The sequence below is a fragment of the Populus alba genome, chromosome 15 (assembly GCF_005239225.2).
Source record: "Populus alba chromosome 15, ASM523922v2, whole genome shotgun sequence".
Classification (NCBI taxonomy): Eukaryota; Viridiplantae; Streptophyta; class Magnoliopsida; order Malpighiales; family Salicaceae; genus Populus; species Populus alba.
The window spans coordinates 4,341,652-4,361,057 of NC_133298.1; the positions used below are offsets into that span (position 1 = coordinate 4,341,652).

Here is a 19,406-nt window from a genome sequence, read left to right on the forward strand (position 1 = left end):
TGCAAGAACAAAAGCAGACTTTCCACTAAAATTGAACACTGAATCTACAGAGAAATTGAGTCACAGATTTAGTTATAATTCTGAACCTGTGCTTTTACCTCTAAATTTGTTTCCAGTTGCTCTTATCCAGGCTCTGTCTTTATCACTATAAGCATACCCTATGCTTGAAGCCAGCAGAATAAAACCTTCATTATTTTCTGTCTTATTGCCAGTTTGGACTGTTGCTTGAAGCACAGGCTCTACCAGTAGCGAACGAGTTCCCTCAGGAAGCATCTCCCAAATCTCAGATTCTGCAATATTCATCAAACCATCACATTATTTCAGATTAGAGTAAAACATAGAAGAACATGGCTCATACAAACAAATTTTAGAACGTATACAAGCAGCGTTTTCAATATTCTAAATCATTGTTCACCTCAAAAACAAAACTTAAGATGTGCATATGGCAACAAAGGTCTGCACCATTCTATAGAAGAATGAAGAGAAGGGGGGGAGGCAAAAATAATAAGCAAAGGAATATCTATAGCTGACGAAAATTACAGACCTTAATCTTGGCAGAGAAAAGAAGGTTACAAAGCCTAGAATCCATCCTCGTCCATATGAGAAAGAATAATTACCTAATACTTCAAGTTTTCTTTTGTGCGGAGCACATTTATATTATAGAGATTATTAGAAATCTTAGCTGCTATCTCTCTCAAAGCAGGATTATGTGGACTTCTATTATAACTCTTAAATTAAATTCAAGTTGCTGGCAGGATGACAGGAAAGCCAACCAAAAATGCCGTTTTGTTTCTTGCAAATTCTCAGTTTCATGGGGTGGGTCCAGACAAATGAGAGTAGCTACAAGCTAGTGGGTACTGTAACCTGATCAATGACCAGAACTAAACAGAACAGAAGATGAATCTTAATGTGGGACGCTAATACACAGAGCGGTTCACACACATAGCAAAGCTTGCAGCTCTAGTAACAGTGGAAACTAGTCAGACCATAGCATCCATATAGGAAATAAGAAAAATAACAGACTTTGAACATTTTTTTTTTATTTCTTTCAGGAATTAATAATCCTTGATTGATGAATCGACTTGATCTGTTGATCTGCTAATCTTCTTCATTTGAGGTTGCTTAGAGACAGGGAGAATTTTGAATACCCTTTCAAAATATGTAAACAAGCTGCTATTGGATTCTTACACAATATTTTCTAAACAGAGTGAACTAATCTAGTATATGCTATATGATCTCCCTCCAAAGCAAAAATCAAATGTTACCTGTAGTCTGAGGAAAATAGAGGGTGTCCTTCACGTCAGACAAGCCAATATTTTCAATCCGTTCCTTAAACCAATCAAGCACTTCATCTTTTGACATCTTATCTGGAGTCTTCCAATATCCACGAACACATAATTCACCTTGAATTGATATCAACTGAGAAATTGAAACAATAAACATAGGTTGATAACTTGAGGACAAAAATTCATCATTTTCTTTTGAAACTGACAAGCAATATGAGACTAGTAAATAGCAGCTCCCAGCTATCGATTCAATTAGAGTAACATACCACAGCTATGGTATTTGTATTGCGTAATAAAATGTATGTTGCCCATGCCAAATCCTCCTTCTGAGCATCAGAAATATTCTGAGACATTGCAAAAATTTGCTCGGCATCTTGAGGAAGAGTTCCCTGATCGACTGGAGTAGCACCCTGTGAAAGCTTGCAAGGCATCATGTTAAAGAATCTCTCAACTGTCCAGCAGGAATTAAGAACACAAAGCCATTCAAAAACTGCAAAACCAACTAGAATTTGAAGTTCTGCATCTCATCAAGACAAATCTCCTATAAAACCAAAAATCAAACTTTAAAAACACTTGACAAAAGAAAAATGGTCCGTAAGTTTGGTCATTTTATGCACAGTCTATTAAATGACTAAAACTAGCCTTAACTGGCAGCACGAAAAATTTTAATAACAAAAACCGAAATTACCACTTGAAGAATGCCAATCAATGTCTTGAAAATGAGAGCATGAAGCAATGCGAGAGTTAATACAAGTCACAAAACATGTTATGTAACTAGCCATGCGAATCAACAGCAGTCATAAATATATAGTCTTTAAAGGCCAGAAACCAAACCTATCAACTGAAAAAAATCACTTCAATTCGAAAAGTTGACAACAACGACAACAAAGCAAACTTAACAAAACAAAACAACATCAAACCTTAAGAAACCTTCCAAAGTACGGAAGTGCAGCAGAGAAAGCAGCCAAAGAAAGTCCTAAAACCTCAGTTCTCTGCACCAAAATCCCAAAAAATAAATCAGAAAAATAACAAAAACCCATTTTATAACTTCAAGAAACCAAAACCAAAGTTCAACAAAAAATAAATCTTTAATTACCAGCTGTGCTTGAGTGGTGTCTGGATTAGACCCCAGAAAATGGTTCAATATCAAAAGGGAACCAAACCCATATCCAATCCATCTTGGTAAGTAAGATTCATCCAGTCCAGGTATCCCTTGAGGAGAAGAGAAATTCTTGTCAAATAACTCAAGAGATAAAGTCACTATACATTATAAAAAAAGAACCAAGAGGAGAGATTTTTAATCTTTTTTCCCCCCACCAAAAGTGAAACGAAGAACAGAGAGATTGAGTTGTTGTTGTTGTCTTTGGCTTTGAGGGTTATCACTGGAAGCATAGACTGTGGATTTTCTGGTTTTGTTGGCGCGAAATTGATGGTGGGTTTTTAACTGAATTAGCGGGTGGATGGAAAGACTGCTCATTTTTTAAAGGTTTTTCTTTTTCTTGTTTGGATGTTGGGAAAATGTGGGGTTTTTGTTTATTATATAAAGAGAAACGCCTTACGAGTCCATGGATCTTGGAAGGGTGAGTCTCTCATTGTTTTGTGACAATTGAAGTTGGGTCGGGTTTGTTTCTCTTGTTCAATTAAGCAAGTTTCAGTGTTATCAAGCCTAGTTATATCAACAATAGAAGAATTTGCTTGGTCGAACATGTTAATTCCATCTATCAGGTTAATTTTGTAATTCATTGATTCTTAATCAAATTAATAAAAAATCCAGCTTTTTAAAAAAATTATAATTTAATGGGTTTTTTTCTTCTAGAAACCTTGAATTCATCGAAATTAATTCATCTTATCTATAACTCCAATCAAATTGACTGTCGAGTCGAATCTTATAATTATATTATATTACCATATATTATATCAACAAGATGATAAATGGTAAGGTCAGAACATGGTTTTTATATATTTACCATGTACTCGAAATATTCGGATAAGATTAGAGACTTTTCTCAGTCACATCTACCCTGATTTTTCTCATGAAAAAATATAAAAAATGGCTTTATAAATAATAAATTTCCATTCGGAATTTGCAGTAGTCTTAAAAAATAATTTTTAGCTAAGTTTTTTTTTAAATAATTTTAATCTGTTTTAGAAATATGGTTTAAGTTATATTTTAAAGTGTTTTTTATTTAAAAAATATATTAAAATAATATTTTTTATTATTTAAAAAAATTATTTTTGAAAGTAAAGCGTTAAAATATTTAAAAATATATATTAATTTAAAATAAAAAATTATAAAATATTTTTAAAACACAAATAAATATAGCTAAATCTGGTGCTGTTTTAGGAAAGAAAAAAGATAAATAATAACAATCAATACTTTAGAAATTAAGATTTATTGAATTTTGATTTTAATTTGGGACATTCATTCTTGTTGCTTGTATTTTTTTAATTCTTTTCTTATTTTATTATTACTTTATAATGCTTATCGTCACTTTTAAAAAATAAATCCCTGATACCTTAATCGAAATTAATTAAATCTTGTCAGCAAAAAATATAATTGTCAGCTCTAGAAAAGCTGAAATCAGAGAAGATGGGGAGTAGGGGCAGTAGGGCTGTGGATGCTCGTACTGTAGAGGGCCCCTGTTATCACCGACTATTCACAGTAAAGCTAAGGGCACGTGTTGGTTAGGGTATGGAGGAACATATTCAGTGAACCGGTCGTGTGGTGGCCCAGCGAGCTTCGATATAATAATGATTCTGAGGAGAAACATCTATTTAGCCCTTCTTTCATTAACATATTGTCAATTTAGCATTAAAATCTTAAATTTTATCAATCTTGTCCTAAAGGTAATGACCTTGCCCCTCTGTATATTTTATATTGAATTTTAATTGGATTCTCGTAATATGTAAATTATATATTACCAAACAAGCTAAGTTTCAAGATTATCACTAAAAACTATGCCCTGAAGTTTCCTTCGTAGAAAACAAATCTGCTTTTTAACAATCATAGTATTCCCGGCTAGATTTTTTTCATGTAGGTTTAAATCCCATTTCCATTTAATTGCTCAAAGCAGTCTTACTAAGCTCGATCGAGTAGATAAATCTAAGAAAAACTCAAGTGATAATTGATTTTAATATTATTTGACAAGTAAGTTTAGTCAAAATGCAGTTTGATTTTTTAAAAAAATAATATTGTTTTAATTTTTTTTATAAATTAATATTGCCGTGGTCGTTCTGAATTGACCATTCAACCCGTGACCCATATAGCAATTTTTTTTATTCTAATGTCGCTTTGATGAATTCAGGGACAACCCACAGAGCACTATGGACATCACTTTACTAAAAGAAATAATATGTGTATGGGCAACGTGCTTCTAGAACTACACAGGTAAATTAATCCGACGGCTATGATGAAGTAGCTAGTTGAGGTATTTTGTGTCTATGCTTGTGCATGCGGACCAAACACAGAAACACTTTAAGGGAACTAGTTGTCGTGTTCAATTGTGTGTTCAAAGGCATCATTTGGATGCTTAAAGCATGATGCCATGTCAGCAAAAAGAACATTGTAAGCTTCTTTTTTAAGCAAAAAAAGAAGGAAGCGTGGAGTCAAGAACCCTTATTTTAGACGAGGATACAGTAGGTATTTGCTCAATTCTATGAAAAATTGTACTCCTATTAATCAACTAGCTTGATATATAATTTAGAACGGTTAATCTTCTTGTTTAATCTATTTCATTTCACGTCCAAACAAGATGTTGGTTAAGAAGATAAAAGATAATTTAATAATTGAGCTAATATGTTGTATAATTTAGTATTTTCTAATTAGTTCATGCATTATTTGAAATCAAACTCACTCCTTGGATGATTTCACTAGTATAATTAGAAAATATAGTCGAGTTTGATAATTCAACCTATAACTTGCCGATGCAAAGTCTTTTCCATGTTGAATTTCATGTAAATATTTTTTTTTTTATCAGAAACAATATTATTTAAGTGTCTTTTTAGAAAAAAAAATCATTGAAACAATGTTTTTTTTTATTAAAAAAAAAAAAACTATTCAAATTATGATCTACACTTTAACTCATGGCTAATTCACTCACCTCACAACTTAAATCTTGGATCTAGTTAGATGTCGGATTTTATTTTAAAAGCAAATCTTTTATATTAATCTTGTGCGTTAAAGTGAATAAATTATATTGGATACAAAATTTAAGATTCAAACTTGCAAAAATTAAGTGAATGGCCAGGCCTCTTTAGAGTAAACGTGGTTAAATACAAGTGTGTTTTCTAGTACTACCAATGCTTCAAAACTCTAATACTCAAGAATTAACTCCATGGTGTTAATTTTCTTACTCGATAAAAACGTAAATTAGGCAATAATCTCACACGTCACTGTAGTTTAGGGGCTAAATTTTGCAAAAATAAACTTTTCAGGGGTTGATTGAAATTCAAAATCAAAATTATACAGGGAGTGGGGACCAAACGTGAATGTTTGCTTGCTTTTTATCACACGTGTTAGATCGCACGTGTCAATATGTCCATCTCCATCCCTTAACCGTGCGGAGTAAATCTAAAGCTCCGATACTCTACACACTCGCTCTAAAGCAATTATTGCAACCACCCAATCAATTTCAAGCCACGTCACTTCAACTCTCTTTCAATTAATTGTGTGTGGGTGTGTGTGTCCATCCGTTTCTCAAATTTTAGCTACACCTAATTATAATAGAATTTTTGTATATGAAATTTTTGCAGGTGCATAGTCCAAGTGATCAAGAAGGTTTTCTCTTTCTTTATTTATCATATTTAATCATTGAAGTTTGTATTTAAAAGAGAAGTATAGGTATTAAATTTGTTTTGGATTTACCTATACAAGGATTCAATTTTAGGTTGCACGAATTACGTTAGGTCAATATAAAAAAAATATTTGAATTTTTAATATTTTATATGAATTTTTTTAAAATAATGCATGTAAACATAAGTCATAAAAAAACATATGAAGCATGAAGTATATTTTTAAAAAACAATTCATATGAATATAGGCATATATAGTTATTTCTTGTTGAAAAATTAAGAAATAATACACGAGGATGTAAACTATAAAAAAATACGAGACATGAAATATAATATAGTTACTCTCCATCAGAAAGATAATAAACAATTCATATAAATGCAACACACACATATAAATAAAATAAAGTGTGGTACAATTATCTTAGATTAATAAGTTAAAAAACTTCATATAGATGTAAGTTATGTATAATTATCCCACATCAAAAAAATAATAAATGATTCATGTGGATATTAATTATATATGATTGTTCAACATTAAAAAATTTAAAAATATTTTATATCAGTGGAGGTTGTATATATAACTATTCTATGTCAAAAAATAACAAACAATTAATGTAGATATAAGTTATAAAAAATGTACAAGCCAAGTACTTATAAATTAATTTTATGTTCTATGAACTTATTAAAAAATACAAAATAAATCGAGTTTTATTGGAATTATTCGGGGTCATATGAGTTTTCAGGTTGGTTTGGTAAGTCACTCGGATTTAATTACGTCAATTAAAATTTTAAATTTTATCTATTTAAAACCTGGTTAAAACTTAAAACACTTGAGTTTTTATTTGATTTGTCTGGCTGGATCGAGTTTCACAATCATGCTTCTAAATAATATTAATGAATCAATGTATAAGATGGATTCTTAAAACTGTTTGAAAAAAATAGTTAAATTGATGTATAAGTTAATATAAAAATGATTCTTGATCTTGGAAAAAAATAGTATCAGAAAACTCTATAAATTGCAATAATTCAATGACGTCTAACAAGTATTTTAAATACGCACTTTAAATTTAATTTGCAACAGAATCAACTTGATGCAATTATTCTATTTAAAGCTACGAAATATATCTTGTTAAAGTATTTAGTGTTTTTTTTTGGGGGGTTTTTGTTTTAAAATTTATTGTTGAGAAAACTTTACTAATATTATTTTATTAAATTAATCGAGGTGACATTTTTTGTATCATTGATTTTTTGTTTTATAATTATGATTGTATTATATAATATAATAAAATTCGCGGCACATTTATCTAAGAAAAATATATATGATATACACCATGTTATTTGCAAGTCAATTTTAATAAAATATTTAAGGATGACTATCATTACTTGGTAAGCCAAGAATTTAATAAATTTATAAGAACAAGTTTACAAAGTTTATGAATCCTCAATTTTAGATTCATTTTTAGAGATTGAATTCAACAAATAATTGCAAGAAATTAAATTTTCATAAATGCATTATAGTTAAGTGTGAAAGACTTGTCGTGATAGACTTGACTTGGTCCTGCTTACATGGTCTGAAAAAACCCATGACGGTTAAAAAATAAAAAAAAAAAAGAAAATGTTGAAATCCGACACGTGCAAGACTAAGCGGAGCACAAAAATTTTAAATTGCTGTATCCAACCACACTAGATATTTGCCTCAAAGAGACCTACCAAAAAGCTCCACATCCTCATCATATACGATACTCAACCTCCAGGATCACCCGATAAAATCACGCCACCTCATTCCCAACCTCGAGTCGCCACCGCGCTTTCTGAAAACCGACTACTTTACCCATTCCAAAAGCCAACGCGTGTCCATTCTTCACCGGCAAAACCAGTCAACACAACTAGTTCACCATTACAGCCGGTCACTCCATGCTCTTCAATTCCCGCTAGGTATATAATCGGTTCCTTCTCTTCTCTGATCTCTCTCTGATTTTCCATTTATGAATTAGCCAAAAAGGTTCTGCGTTTGCTTTATCCAGCTTGTCGTTTCAAGGTCAGTAGCTAGTTAGTATTTTTATTTCTTTATTTTTTTTGCAGGAAAAGAAAATACTACTTGAATTTTTTCAAATTATTTTTGTTAAGTCTTAAGATTTTTGTGATCGATCTCTTGAGCTAAAAAAACCAAAGTGTTTTTGTGTTTTTTCTTATCTTTTCTCCTTTTCTCTTTTGATCTTTAATTGATAATTAAGATTAATTAAGAACTGGGTTTTTATTAAAGTAAGAATTTTTTTAAGTTCTCGATTCTGAATGTGAGTAATTAAGTGGTGGTTAAGCTTGAATAGTTGTTAGTACATATAAGTAGTGATTATAGGGGTTTAAGTGATAAAGTTAGAGTCTTTTTGGGTTTTAGTTGGGTAGTGTATTTGCTGTAGCTAAAGCTGAGCTAAAAAAATTAGGGTTTTTGGGGGATAATTTAGGAAATGAGGTTTTTTTGGGTTGTGATTGAAGGGGGTTTGATTAAAACATAATTAAATTTGGAGTTCTTTGGATCTTAGCCAGTGTTGCAATTGTTTCTAAATTTAGCTAAAAATTAGTGTTTTTTTTTTCCTGCGAGGTAAGTTTGTTCTTGGAATTGTGTTGATTGAGAGTTTTAGTTTTTATTGTTTTTCGTTTTTCGAGTGCTGATGTAGAGTTATATTGTTTGTTTTAGATCTCTACAAGAAATTGTTGAAAGCTGAAACAGATCACAAAAATATTGGGTTCAAATCTGGTTGGTGAAGCGTGAATTGTTGATTATATTGTGCAGTCTTTTGTGGGTTTTTTTTTTTTTTTTTTTTTTTGATGTGGGTTTTGGTTTTCTATGTTATTATGACTCAGGGGGTTAAGAATATTTAGTTTTGGAAAAATTGGTCAGGCCTGGCTCTGGAGAGCTACTTAGATTCTGGCCGCCAAGGGTCGGTGCCTGGTATGGCACCTTCTCGAGTGGCTGGAGGTTTAGCCCAATCTTCCTCAAGTTCAGGAATTTTCTTCCAAGGGGATGGGCAGTCCAAGGGTTTAGTTAACTCTCGCTTGAGCTCTTCATTTGGCAACTCAACAAATTCTATTACTGGAACTGGGCGACCCATTTTGGGTCCAGTTTCTGGGGACATGAATAATGTGGTTTTGAACAGTGTGGCAAACTCAGGACCGAGTGTGGGGGCGAGTTCTTTGGTGACAGATGCAAATTCAGCACTTTCTGGAGGTCCTCATTTGCAGAGAAGTGCAAGCATTAATACAGAGTCATATATGCGATTGCCAGCGTCACCTATGTCTTTTTCATCCAATAATATAAGCATTTCAGGCTCTTCAGTTGTTGATGGGTCCTCTGTGGTGCAGCAGGGCAATCATCAGGACCGAAATGTCCAGCAGGTGCTGCAGAATCAGCAGCAGCAACATGGGGCTTCGAGTGCTACATCCTTGCCTACATCACAAATTGGGGGCATGTCACTCCCCTTGGGACCGCGAGGTCAGGGGTCCTTCCTTCAAGACCCTAATAATCTATCGCAAGTGCAAAAGAAGCCGAGATTGGATGTCAAGCAGGAAGATATTCTGCCGCAGCAGGTGTTGCAACAACTGCTGCAAAGACAGGACTCCATGCAGTTGCAAGGCCGAATTCCACAGCTACAAAACATGTTTCATCAACAGAGACTGAGGCAACAACAGCAAATTCTCCAATCCATGCCACCATTGCAGAGAGCCCAATTACAGCAGCAGCAGCAGATGCAGTTGAGGCAGCAAATGCAACAGCAGGCCATGCAACCAGCATCTTCCCTGAAGCGTCCCTTTGATGGGGGTATCTGTGCTCGTCGGTTGATGCAATATCTATATCATCAACGGCAACGCCTTGCAGTAAGTTCTTGCTTTTGTTTGATAACTTTGTAGCATATATCTTTTTTTTTTTTTTTTTTTCTGGTGTGTTGCTAATTTGTGTGGCAATTTTTTCATACTTAATTCATGTTTTCCTAGGTAAATATGTGTGCTCATATATTTATGGCCTGATATATAAATTAATTTTAATTAAGTGGTTCCTGAAGCACAAATGAGTTTTTAATCTTGTAATGTACTTCTATTATTTTAACAGGAGAACACTATTGCATATTGGCGGAAATTTGTGGCCGAGTACTATTCCCCACGTGCAAAGAAAAGGTGGTGTTTGTCATTATATGACAATGTTGGGCATCATGCGCTTGGTGTTTTCCCCCAGGCATCTATGGTTAGGATTTTTTCTCCACAGTTTTTCTATTTGGTTTTTACCTAAGGCATCATACTGATATAAGTGCGTGGATTCCTTTTATTTTTTTCTGATGTTGCATGTATTAGTTTTTCCATTTCTTCATGGTCAAATGTTGGTTGAAAGCAAATGCAAAATATAGCAGCTTCAGTAATCACTTGTTTCTTTATGGACATCATATTGACATCACCTGCATATAATAGTCCTTTTGTTTCTTTTATGTTATTTTTCAGGAGGTGTGGCAGTGTGAGATTTGCGGCTCTAAGTCTGGAAGAGGTTTTGGTAAGGGAATTTAGATGCTTTGTAGTGATGGCTGTTGTTCCTCAACAAGATCATTCCCTTACTGTAATTCTTGGAACCTTTTCACATAAAGAATGACATTGAAAATCAGTGACTTGATTTTATTAGGAATTGCATGTTAGAGAATAATCTAGCATCATAAGTTTATGGAATCCTTGTACTTTGTGCAAGAATTTTTTGGGGGTTCTGGATGAGCCCACAAATTCTCACTGGTCTGTTTTAAGTTGACTTGTTTCAGAGCTTTTATGGTGTTTTGTTGTGCTCTCTCTGAGCCACCTTTTTTTAGGTCATTAAATTCAAATATGTACATTTTGGTTGATGAAAAAAGTATAAACATCATCAAAGAGCCATCTGCAGCTTGTTAGCTACAAAAAGAGAAAAAAAGAATCTAAAATGTATGTTTTGGTTCTATTCAACAGGTGTTCTTGATTGGAATGTTAACATGATAACGTATTGATTCCATATTTTTTGTTAGCATTAAAAGTACTCCTTTGGCCACTATCCAGATTCTGTTCAACACTCAACTTAGACATTACTGCTATAACTCAAGCATCCTTATGATTCATTTATTCTGGAGATATAACTTTGCGCATGTTATGGGGTATGTTTTGCAGAGGCAACTTTCGAAGTACTCCCTAGACTTAATGAAATCAAGTTTGGAAGTGGTGTCATTGATGAGCTTTTGTTTTTGGACATGCCACGTGAACTTAGATTGTCTTCTGGATTAATGATGCTGGAGTATGCAAAAGCAGTTCAAGAGAGTGTATATGAGCAACTTCGTGTTGTTCGTGAGGGTCAGCTTCGTGTTATATTCACCCAGGACTTAAAGGTCAATACAATAACTGTTGCTTATACAAGTATTGACAATTTCTAAATTTCCTAATAACCTGCCAGTACTTCTATTCATTTTTAGATACTGTCTTGGGAATTTTGTGTACGCCGTCATGAAGAACTTCTTCCACGGAGGGTGGTTGCACCACAGGTATTCTGTTTGAAACATCATGTTCATTAAAAGTTCCACTAGTTCTTTGTTTTCGTGGAGGAATACTTCCTAGAGATGAATAGATCATTGTTACCCCACCAAAGAAAAGCATGGGAAAACGAATAAAAAAATAGAGGGCACAATAATGTCTTGTCTCATAGCTTGGTTGTTAATTTGATTGTGTGGCTGTGAACACTCTTAATCTGTGAAGCAATTCAAAAGATATGTGTGGTTGATCTTCTATAACAGCTATGAAGTTTTAGATAAGAATTAATGGATTCAACATCAGTTGTCAGTGTGATTTGAGCCTCAGATTTTGAAGATTCTAGTTATATTTTTAACTTAAATACCTGAACGCTTTTGCAGGTGAATCAGTTGCTCCAGGTTGCGCAGAAATGTCAGAGCACAATTGCTGAAAGTGGATCTGACGGGGTTTCTCAACAGGATTTGCAAACAAACAGCAATATGTAAGTAAATGAGCATTCACTTAATTCTTTCCAAATAAATTGGGTGCTGCTTATGCAATCTTTCTGGCTGAAGCTCTTTGACTGAAAACACTAGTGATTAGGTCCTCACAGATCACATCCTTGAGGCTTGATATTCAGAAATAAAAAAGCATTTGTTATGTGCCTGGAGTTGTGATAGACAAGAACTTCCTACTTGCTAAATTGTTTTGCCAACTCAGCCTCTCTGCCTCTTATGATATAATAAGTGTTCGAGGTATCTAATGTTGATCCTGCTCAAATGGAAGTTGTCGACTGAGGATTTGATTATGTCCTTGAGCATTTTGGATGAAGTCTCAAGATTTGAATCTGTGTACTAGAACTTGCAGCTGACTGTTACCATTATAGACTGTGGCCCTCTTGTATCTTTATGTTTTGGTGGAGCATAAAATCATGGAGCTCTCCTTGGGCATGATATTCATAAAACACCTTGTCTCAACTCTTGAATGAGCTTTAAATGCTAAGGGTACATTATTTTGGTAGTTTCATTTACTCTGTATTTTGAAATTCAACAGAAGGCTATATCAAATATGATGTTAGTATTTGGTTTGCACAGGTTTGGATTATAACTACGGTTAGTTAATATTAATCCATTGTTGATTTTTTTAAGGGTTCTGACGGCTAGTCGCCAGCTTGCGAAGAGTTTAGAGTTGCAGTCGCTGAATGATTTGGGTTTTTCCAAAAGATATGTAAGGTGTCTGCAGGTATAACTTTCACTTGTTCTGGATCTGAATTTCTGTATTGATAGAAAACTTTGATCTATGTTTTATGATTTCTTTCTCCAATTTATTACAGATCTCTGAGGTTGTCAACAGCATGAAGGATCTGATTGATTTCTGCCGGGAGCAAAAAGTTGGGCCTATTGGTAATTTCCATTTGTGGCTGGTGTTACTATATTGATCTGTTTTTACTTATATATTATGGCTTCGTTTCTGGGCCTGCCATATTCTAGGAAGTTCCTTGGGAATAATAGATTGTTATGCATGTCAGTTCTTTCTCAAGTTTAATATCTAGTTAGTAGTTATAGTAAAAAAAATTAAAAAAAGGGAGCGCTTGTCTGTTTTGGCTTCTACTTTCTTCTGTTATTATTTGTCATGGTTTGTGTTGTAATTTTCATAAGTTTCGAAGGTTTTTTCATGTGGGCATATTTATCTGCTGCTAGGAATTTATTTTCATTTCTTTTTTCTTTTTCTTTTTTTATATAACTTCTTCTAATGTTTGCATTTTATCAACATGAAGGTCACACCTCCAATGATTTTCGATCAGACACTGGCCCTGTTCTGGTTCATTTCTCTTATATTTGATCAATATATTTATTTTAGAGCTAAAAGTTGTGGTTCATTTTTGTGCACCTTGACTATTCTGCTTTGTTTTTCTGTTGCCTGCTAAATTTTGCTACAAGAGAGAACCATTGTTTTGCTCATAATGTGCATAGAGACCTGATGTGGACCATTGTCTGCAGAGGGCTTGAAAAGTTATCCCCGGCATGCGACTGCAGCTAAGCTTCAGATACAGAAAATGCAGGAAATGGAGCAGTTAGCAAGTGTTCAAGGTCTGCCAACTGATCAAAACACCCTCAATAAGCTAATGGCATTACATCCTGGAATAAACAGCCATGTGAATAGCAACCATCAAATGGTTGGTCGAGGTACTTTAAGTGGTCCAGCACAGGCTGCTTTGGCATTAACAAACTACCAGAATCTGCTCAGGAGGCAGAACTCAATGAATTCAAACTCCAGTTCACAACAGGAGGCTGTTTCACCATTCAATAATTCTAATCAGAGTCCATCCTCAAACTTTCAAGGAACCGCTAACTTCATACCTGGATCCATGCAGAACACACCTGCGAGTGGCTTTTCTAGTCCACATCTACCTCCCCAACAGCCCCAGCAGATGCAGCAGCGCTCATTGAGCTCTAATAGCTTACTCCAACAGAGCATTCCACAGTCCTCCCAAGGCAACCAGGCCTTGCACCCACACATGATCCAACAGCTGTTGCAGGAAATGTCCAATAACAGCGGGGGAGGAGTCCAACAACATTCCCTCTCTGGACAGGGTGGGAATGGTGGCATGACAAGGAGTGGATTGGGTTTTGGAAGCAACACTTTGGCAACACCTCCAACTGCTTCCACCGTGTCTGTAGGTGCTGGAGGACTTGCACCAAGCCGGAGCAACAGTTTTAAAGCTGCTGCAAACAGTGATTCTTCAGCGGCTGGTGGCAACAGTGGGTTTAACCAGAAAGTGCTAGATTTGCCTCCAAATCTTCATCTGCAGGACGACCTGGTTAGTGATATTGCCCATGAGTTCACTGAAAATGGTTTTTTTAACAGTGACCTTGATGATAACATGGGTTATGGTTGGAAGGCGTGACTAACAGGGTTGGACCAGTTGCTTGCTCTCAAATGAGCAAGTGTTGGCCATCTGTATTTGTACAGAATATTCAAATAGCTGCTTCCTCCTACCCTGTCTCCAGCTTTTCTAATGATGGGATTTGTTGCAACATACCAGGGACTTGTACTTCAGTAGGTAATTAGGTTTTTTCTATTTTTGGTTTTTTGGCCTTCTCCCTTTTCTTTTGAGGGTTTTTTTTTTTAATCAAGTCATTGCAAGTGTATTCTATTGAACAGAAAACTGGAACAGCTGATGTGATCTAAATGAGTCCTGCAATATTGTATTTAAAGCTTCTCATGAACTGAACAGCTTATCTAAATGTGGTTCTTGATGATGTTCACTTACCATTTTACAATCCTGTTACATTAATTATTGATAGGGCTACAAAGATGGTGTTTTAGGCAGGGAAACATAAAGCAGAGGAGGGATTAGGGCAGCTTCGGCTTCTTGCTAGAAAACCCTGGAGAAATCACCCACACCTAAACTAATAATGATTCTTCTATCCCGGTGCCCTTCAAGCTCTCCTCGTTTGCTAGTGCTGGAACAGGAAGAATCTTGGGCCACAACCTTTATGACTTGAGCCACTTCCCCTGTCTAGGTGGACATGGTGCTACATGGTGCTAAATTAATCCCAACTTGCGTCGAACTTGTTCTAGGTTGACAACGATTAAATGTTCATAACTTCTATGATTGATCGATGGAGATGTGAAGGCCTTGGAAAGTGATTGTCATTTATGGGGAATGGCCGCTGTGATTGTCATTTGTGACCAAAATCCATATCAATCGTATCCCATTCAATATGCGTGGAGCTTTCCAACTCTATGGAAGAGAAACACCTCCTCTGCCTCTCTTTTGTCGGCAACATTTCATCCGTTTTCTAGAAGTTGGGCCAACACTTAGGTATTGGATCCAAATCGTGAACATAGCTGTCCTTTATGGATGTCAATTCTATTTATTTTTAGTAAACATTAGATATCTAATTCACCGACACTATGCGCGCTGTGAATCAGGTTACATTTTTCTTGAATATAAAAAAATTATTTAAATATTGTTAGTATTTTTTTCTAATAAAAAAAAATTAAATCACGTGGGAGTTGACCAGATGTAACTTGATTGAATTTAGGTCAAAAGTGTTCTAAAAGTAATCATTGAATTGACATTAAAAAATAAGAGTTAAAAAAAATAACTTGTGTCTATTAACGAGGTTAATCCTTTAAGTACTATTCTCGAGTTATGAAACTGAAATAACATAATAAAAAATAAAACAAAAATAAAATCATGAAAATCTAATTTTTAAAATAACTTAAAAAAAATAATATAATATTAAAAAAATAAAATTAAAAAAAAACATAATAATTTGTGAGAAAGGTAAAAATGAATAAAACCCTTTTATCTTTTAGTATACAGTTAATAATTAATGGCACGATTTCTCCACGTGTAGATGTACGTGATGGCCACATTATGTCTCTTGATGAGTATAGAATAAAATACTCATCGCCCTTTTTTATTAACAAAAGAAAACAAGTTGTAGACTTTCTACCTTCCGTTCTCAAATCAATAACGGAAAATTCTTCCATATTTTCTTAAAAAAGAAACACGATGGAGTCTTCCAAAAGAGAGAGTAAAAGGGGGTCAGAATGACGTGTCAAATTCTTCTCAGAGGTGGAGTGGTGGGGACAAATGGCTAAGCCCTAATTCTTTTGTGGATAAGAACGGCAGCATGACAGAAGAACTGTCTTCCACACTCGTACTCATTGCTGTCATGCCCAAATTTGAAGACACAACATGACCCAGTAGGCCTCGACTGCCCACCAAGCTCAGTGCAATCCCCTTGAAAACAACAACTTATCAGATAAAAAAACCATATATATATATATATATATATATATATATATTTGTTCCAGAAGGTTTGTCGAGTTCATGATTTTGTTGCCTCAGATTCATTGGCCTGTGGATCTTTTCACAACAAAAGTGCAAAAGAGAGTAGCTGGCGATTAGCACGAGTGGGTGTGATGATCCGCTTAAGACACTGAATTTATGTGGATTAAGAGGTGAGGTATCCCCTTAATCTGCAGCTAAACACACTGTTCTGCAATACAACCATCCTTCATGATTTTGTCACAAATAAACAAATGAAGATCAATCCAATTAATTACATTACCTTGTTAGAATACAATACTCGTGGACTGCAAAAAAAACAACCCGCCATCTTCTTTTGTTAGCTAGAGCTGTTCCCTAATATATATATAATTGTATGTAAATCTCAGTACCATTTCTACCTACAAGGATACAACTTGCCTAAAATTGCTTCAACTTTTCTCTGAACTCACTGGGGCATATTAACACAGAGTCTAAGCACACGCCACCTTTAGTATGTGTACAATCAATCTGCATCATGGAAAATCTGAGCTTCAATGGTGCAGTATTTGTGCTGTCAACAACAAAGTCACCAGCATGGTAATGCCCCCAATTTCCTTGTTGATGCAAGTAGCATTCCGACGACGCTTGCTGGCCAGTCGATGTCGAAAGCTGGAAGCGAACCGGCTTAATGTCCCAACCATGAACTCGATCGACGTTGCAGGTTCGACGGCCGAGTTTTTTCGAGGTCTTGCCTAGTTGAAGCTTGAAGAATAGGCTATATGATCCTGCTGGAAACTCAAACTCTAATTCTCCCCCGACTTCGAACCACCATATTTGTTGAAGATATGCAATTGTGTTGAATCTACATGCATGTCGTCAAAAACAATATTGAGTTATGCATTAGCGCTTGCATTGATGCAGCTTTCACGATCCATATACAATATTCCAAATCCTCAGGGAAATCACCACAGCAACATCATACTTGTCTAATCAATCATGAACAAGATGATAGTAAAATTGTTTATGGTTAAATATTTATTAGACTGAAAACTCTTAGTGGAAGACATGTTCCATACACACAAGGCACCGGCCAAGAAAAAAGAAGGACAAAAAATATTTAATTCCTCAAAGCCCACAAGACAAGCAATCCAATAATTGAATAATTGGAATAAAGTCTTCAAAATTTTTTCATATTTTGAATTAGTATTCGCAAGTCATTGTTACTTATTGGTCACCTGTTTGCATTTTCTGGGGATTAATTGGCTAGAAGAATTTAAAACTCACCCATCAAGCTGGGAAGGTCTGGTCCACTTTTTATTTCACAAATAAATAAATAATTTTATTTTCATAGCTGAGATTTTTATCTTGAAATTAGATTTGAAAGGTCGCTGAGCCAATAGCTGATATTTTTTTAGATATTTTGCAAAAATAATAATTTTATTGAGGCCATGAAAAAGACATGACAATAATATTTCATCTTCAAGGAAAAAGAGAGTTACAATTCATGAAGATCCAGTAAATAAAAAGTGTATATACAACCAATTATTATGGAATATGTGTGTGAAAAGCATATTGTTTTTTTATGTAGGATTTAAACCCAAAAATCCCATAAGTTTTACTGATCATGCACCATAAATACCTATGATAAATCTTGGAAAATCTTTTTATTTGGGGTTTTTTCTCAAATTAAAATTAATACATCTTAATAATATAATCAAGAAATACTAACAAACCCTAACTATCCAAAAAAAAAAAAAACATTTCAACCATGTAACTTCCATCCAAATATATATGTAGCCAAAAAGATAAGAGAAACTAAAAAAAAAAAAACAAAATAAATAAATCAAATGAATATATAAATCTCTGATCACCTGGATTCTTCAGATGAAACATGATTCCAATATCTTCGATCATCGATCCCAGTTATCCTTAATGCCTTGTAAGAAACAGCAACACAAATCTTGCCACTACTTTTATCCAACCACACTTGCTGTAGAGATTAATCACAAGAAAATTTAATTATCATTAAAAAAGAGATATAGTACATAATTAATTAATAAACTCTTTCTGCAGTATTTCTTTTTTTACAAGATTCTTTACCTTGGTGCCATTATCAAAGCAATTAGGTCGACACAATCTTGCATAGATCTCTTTCTTGCTCAAACTCTCTGGACTTTGGCCCAAAACTATCTCGACAAGAAACTTATAGTTTGATGGAAGCTTAGTTTCCCACACAAAATCAGCCAAAGAAGCACCATGAAAAGTCTTGTTCAACCTGGCTAGTTTGCATATCTCAGGAGGATCCATGTACATAAAAATGGAAGAAACACAACTTTCTGGGACATCATCAAGACTAGGTCTTGATGGAGAAGAACCCGAGCCTCCCTCGCTTTCCAAGGCCAAACTAGATGAGCCAGCCCCCATAAAGAAAAACAAATAATTCGAGAAAAAGAAACAACGATATATGTCCTATAATATCAAGGAATTTGAAGTGTTTAAAGGTAGAGGAGGAGGTGATAAGTTCTTTCGGAAACTGGAGGAGAGATTGAGGAAAGATCATGTGTCACCATTTTCTTCATGTGTGAGCGAGGCGATGGATTTTGGGTTTTAAGAGAGACTGAGAGAGAGAGAGAGAAGAAGAGAGATTAGAGTAGTAGTAAAAGGGGAAAAAAAAGGACAAAGTGAAATTGAAAAACCTTTTTTTTTCTTTTTTTAAAGAATAAAAAAGGTTGAATAGGCAAAGCATCAGAGGCTGTCACAGGGACGTGTACATGAGGGTGCATGGAATATATATATATATATATATATATATATATATATATTGGGTGGGGAATAGGATATCGTATTGGTGTCCACACACGGTTCTGTGGCGTGTAGGAAACCAAGCCAATCCAAGCTCGGAATAATATTGGAATATAAAGTAGAACTGTATCATGGAACCGATTTGGAGAATAGTATGATTTCCATGGAGACCTGTATTTTTAATTTATTAATGTATATTTGTGTGTATATTCAAATATTTGAGCTATTAACTTTGA

At 34.5% G+C, this 19,406-nt stretch overlaps 3 protein-coding genes across 7 annotated transcripts; 1 reads left to right on the top strand and 2 right to left on the bottom strand.

Annotated features, from left to right (window-relative positions):
- Window positions 1-2,953, bottom strand: LOC118056413 (protein COFACTOR ASSEMBLY OF COMPLEX C SUBUNIT B CCB2, chloroplastic). Its single transcript, XM_035068617.2, has 6 exons — window positions 2,604-2,953; window positions 2,383-2,498; window positions 2,207-2,278; window positions 1,553-1,696; window positions 1,266-1,419; window positions 1-290 (listed from the first exon to the last, which is right to left on the bottom strand). The coding sequence occupies exons 1-6, from the start codon at window positions 2,761-2,763 to the stop codon at window positions 73-75; spliced, it is 864 nt and encodes a 287-aa protein (XP_034924508.1). The 5' UTR covers window positions 2,764-2,953; the 3' UTR covers window positions 1-72.
- A 4,900-nt stretch (window positions 2,954-7,853) lies between these two features.
- LOC118056414 (probable transcriptional regulator SLK2) lies at window positions 7,854-14,855 on the top strand. 5 transcript variants are annotated; one of them, XM_035068619.2, is made up of 11 exons: window positions 7,854-8,012; window positions 8,773-8,832; window positions 8,940-9,950; window positions 10,183-10,314; window positions 10,566-10,614; window positions 11,247-11,461; window positions 11,546-11,614; window positions 11,981-12,081; window positions 12,728-12,821; window positions 12,913-12,982; window positions 13,580-14,855. In XM_035068619.2, exons 3-11 carry the CDS (start codon window positions 9,030-9,032, stop codon window positions 14,485-14,487), a joined length of 2,559 nt encoding a protein of 852 aa, XP_034924510.1. In that variant the 5' UTR covers window positions 7,854-8,012; window positions 8,773-8,832; window positions 8,940-9,029; the 3' UTR covers window positions 14,488-14,855. The 5 variants fall into 5 exon arrangements, with proteins under 5 accessions (XP_034924510.1, XP_034924513.1, XP_034924509.1 ...); XM_035068618.2 differs by having other exon boundaries at window positions 7,857-8,115; XM_035068623.1 differs by lacking the exon at window positions 7,854-8,012 and adding an exon at window positions 8,036-8,115 and having other exon boundaries at window positions 8,977-9,950.
- A 1,778-nt stretch (window positions 14,856-16,633) lies between these two features.
- LOC118056416 (F-box protein PP2-A14) lies at window positions 16,634-19,092 on the bottom strand. The gene is made up of 3 exons (XM_035068627.2): window positions 18,469-19,092; window positions 18,240-18,358; window positions 16,634-17,230 (listed from the first exon to the last, which is right to left on the bottom strand). Exons 1-3 carry the CDS (start codon window positions 18,790-18,792, stop codon window positions 16,807-16,809), a joined length of 867 nt encoding a protein of 288 aa, XP_034924518.1. The 5' UTR covers window positions 18,793-19,092; the 3' UTR covers window positions 16,634-16,806.
- Between the last annotated feature and the right edge of the window lie 314 nt (window positions 19,093-19,406).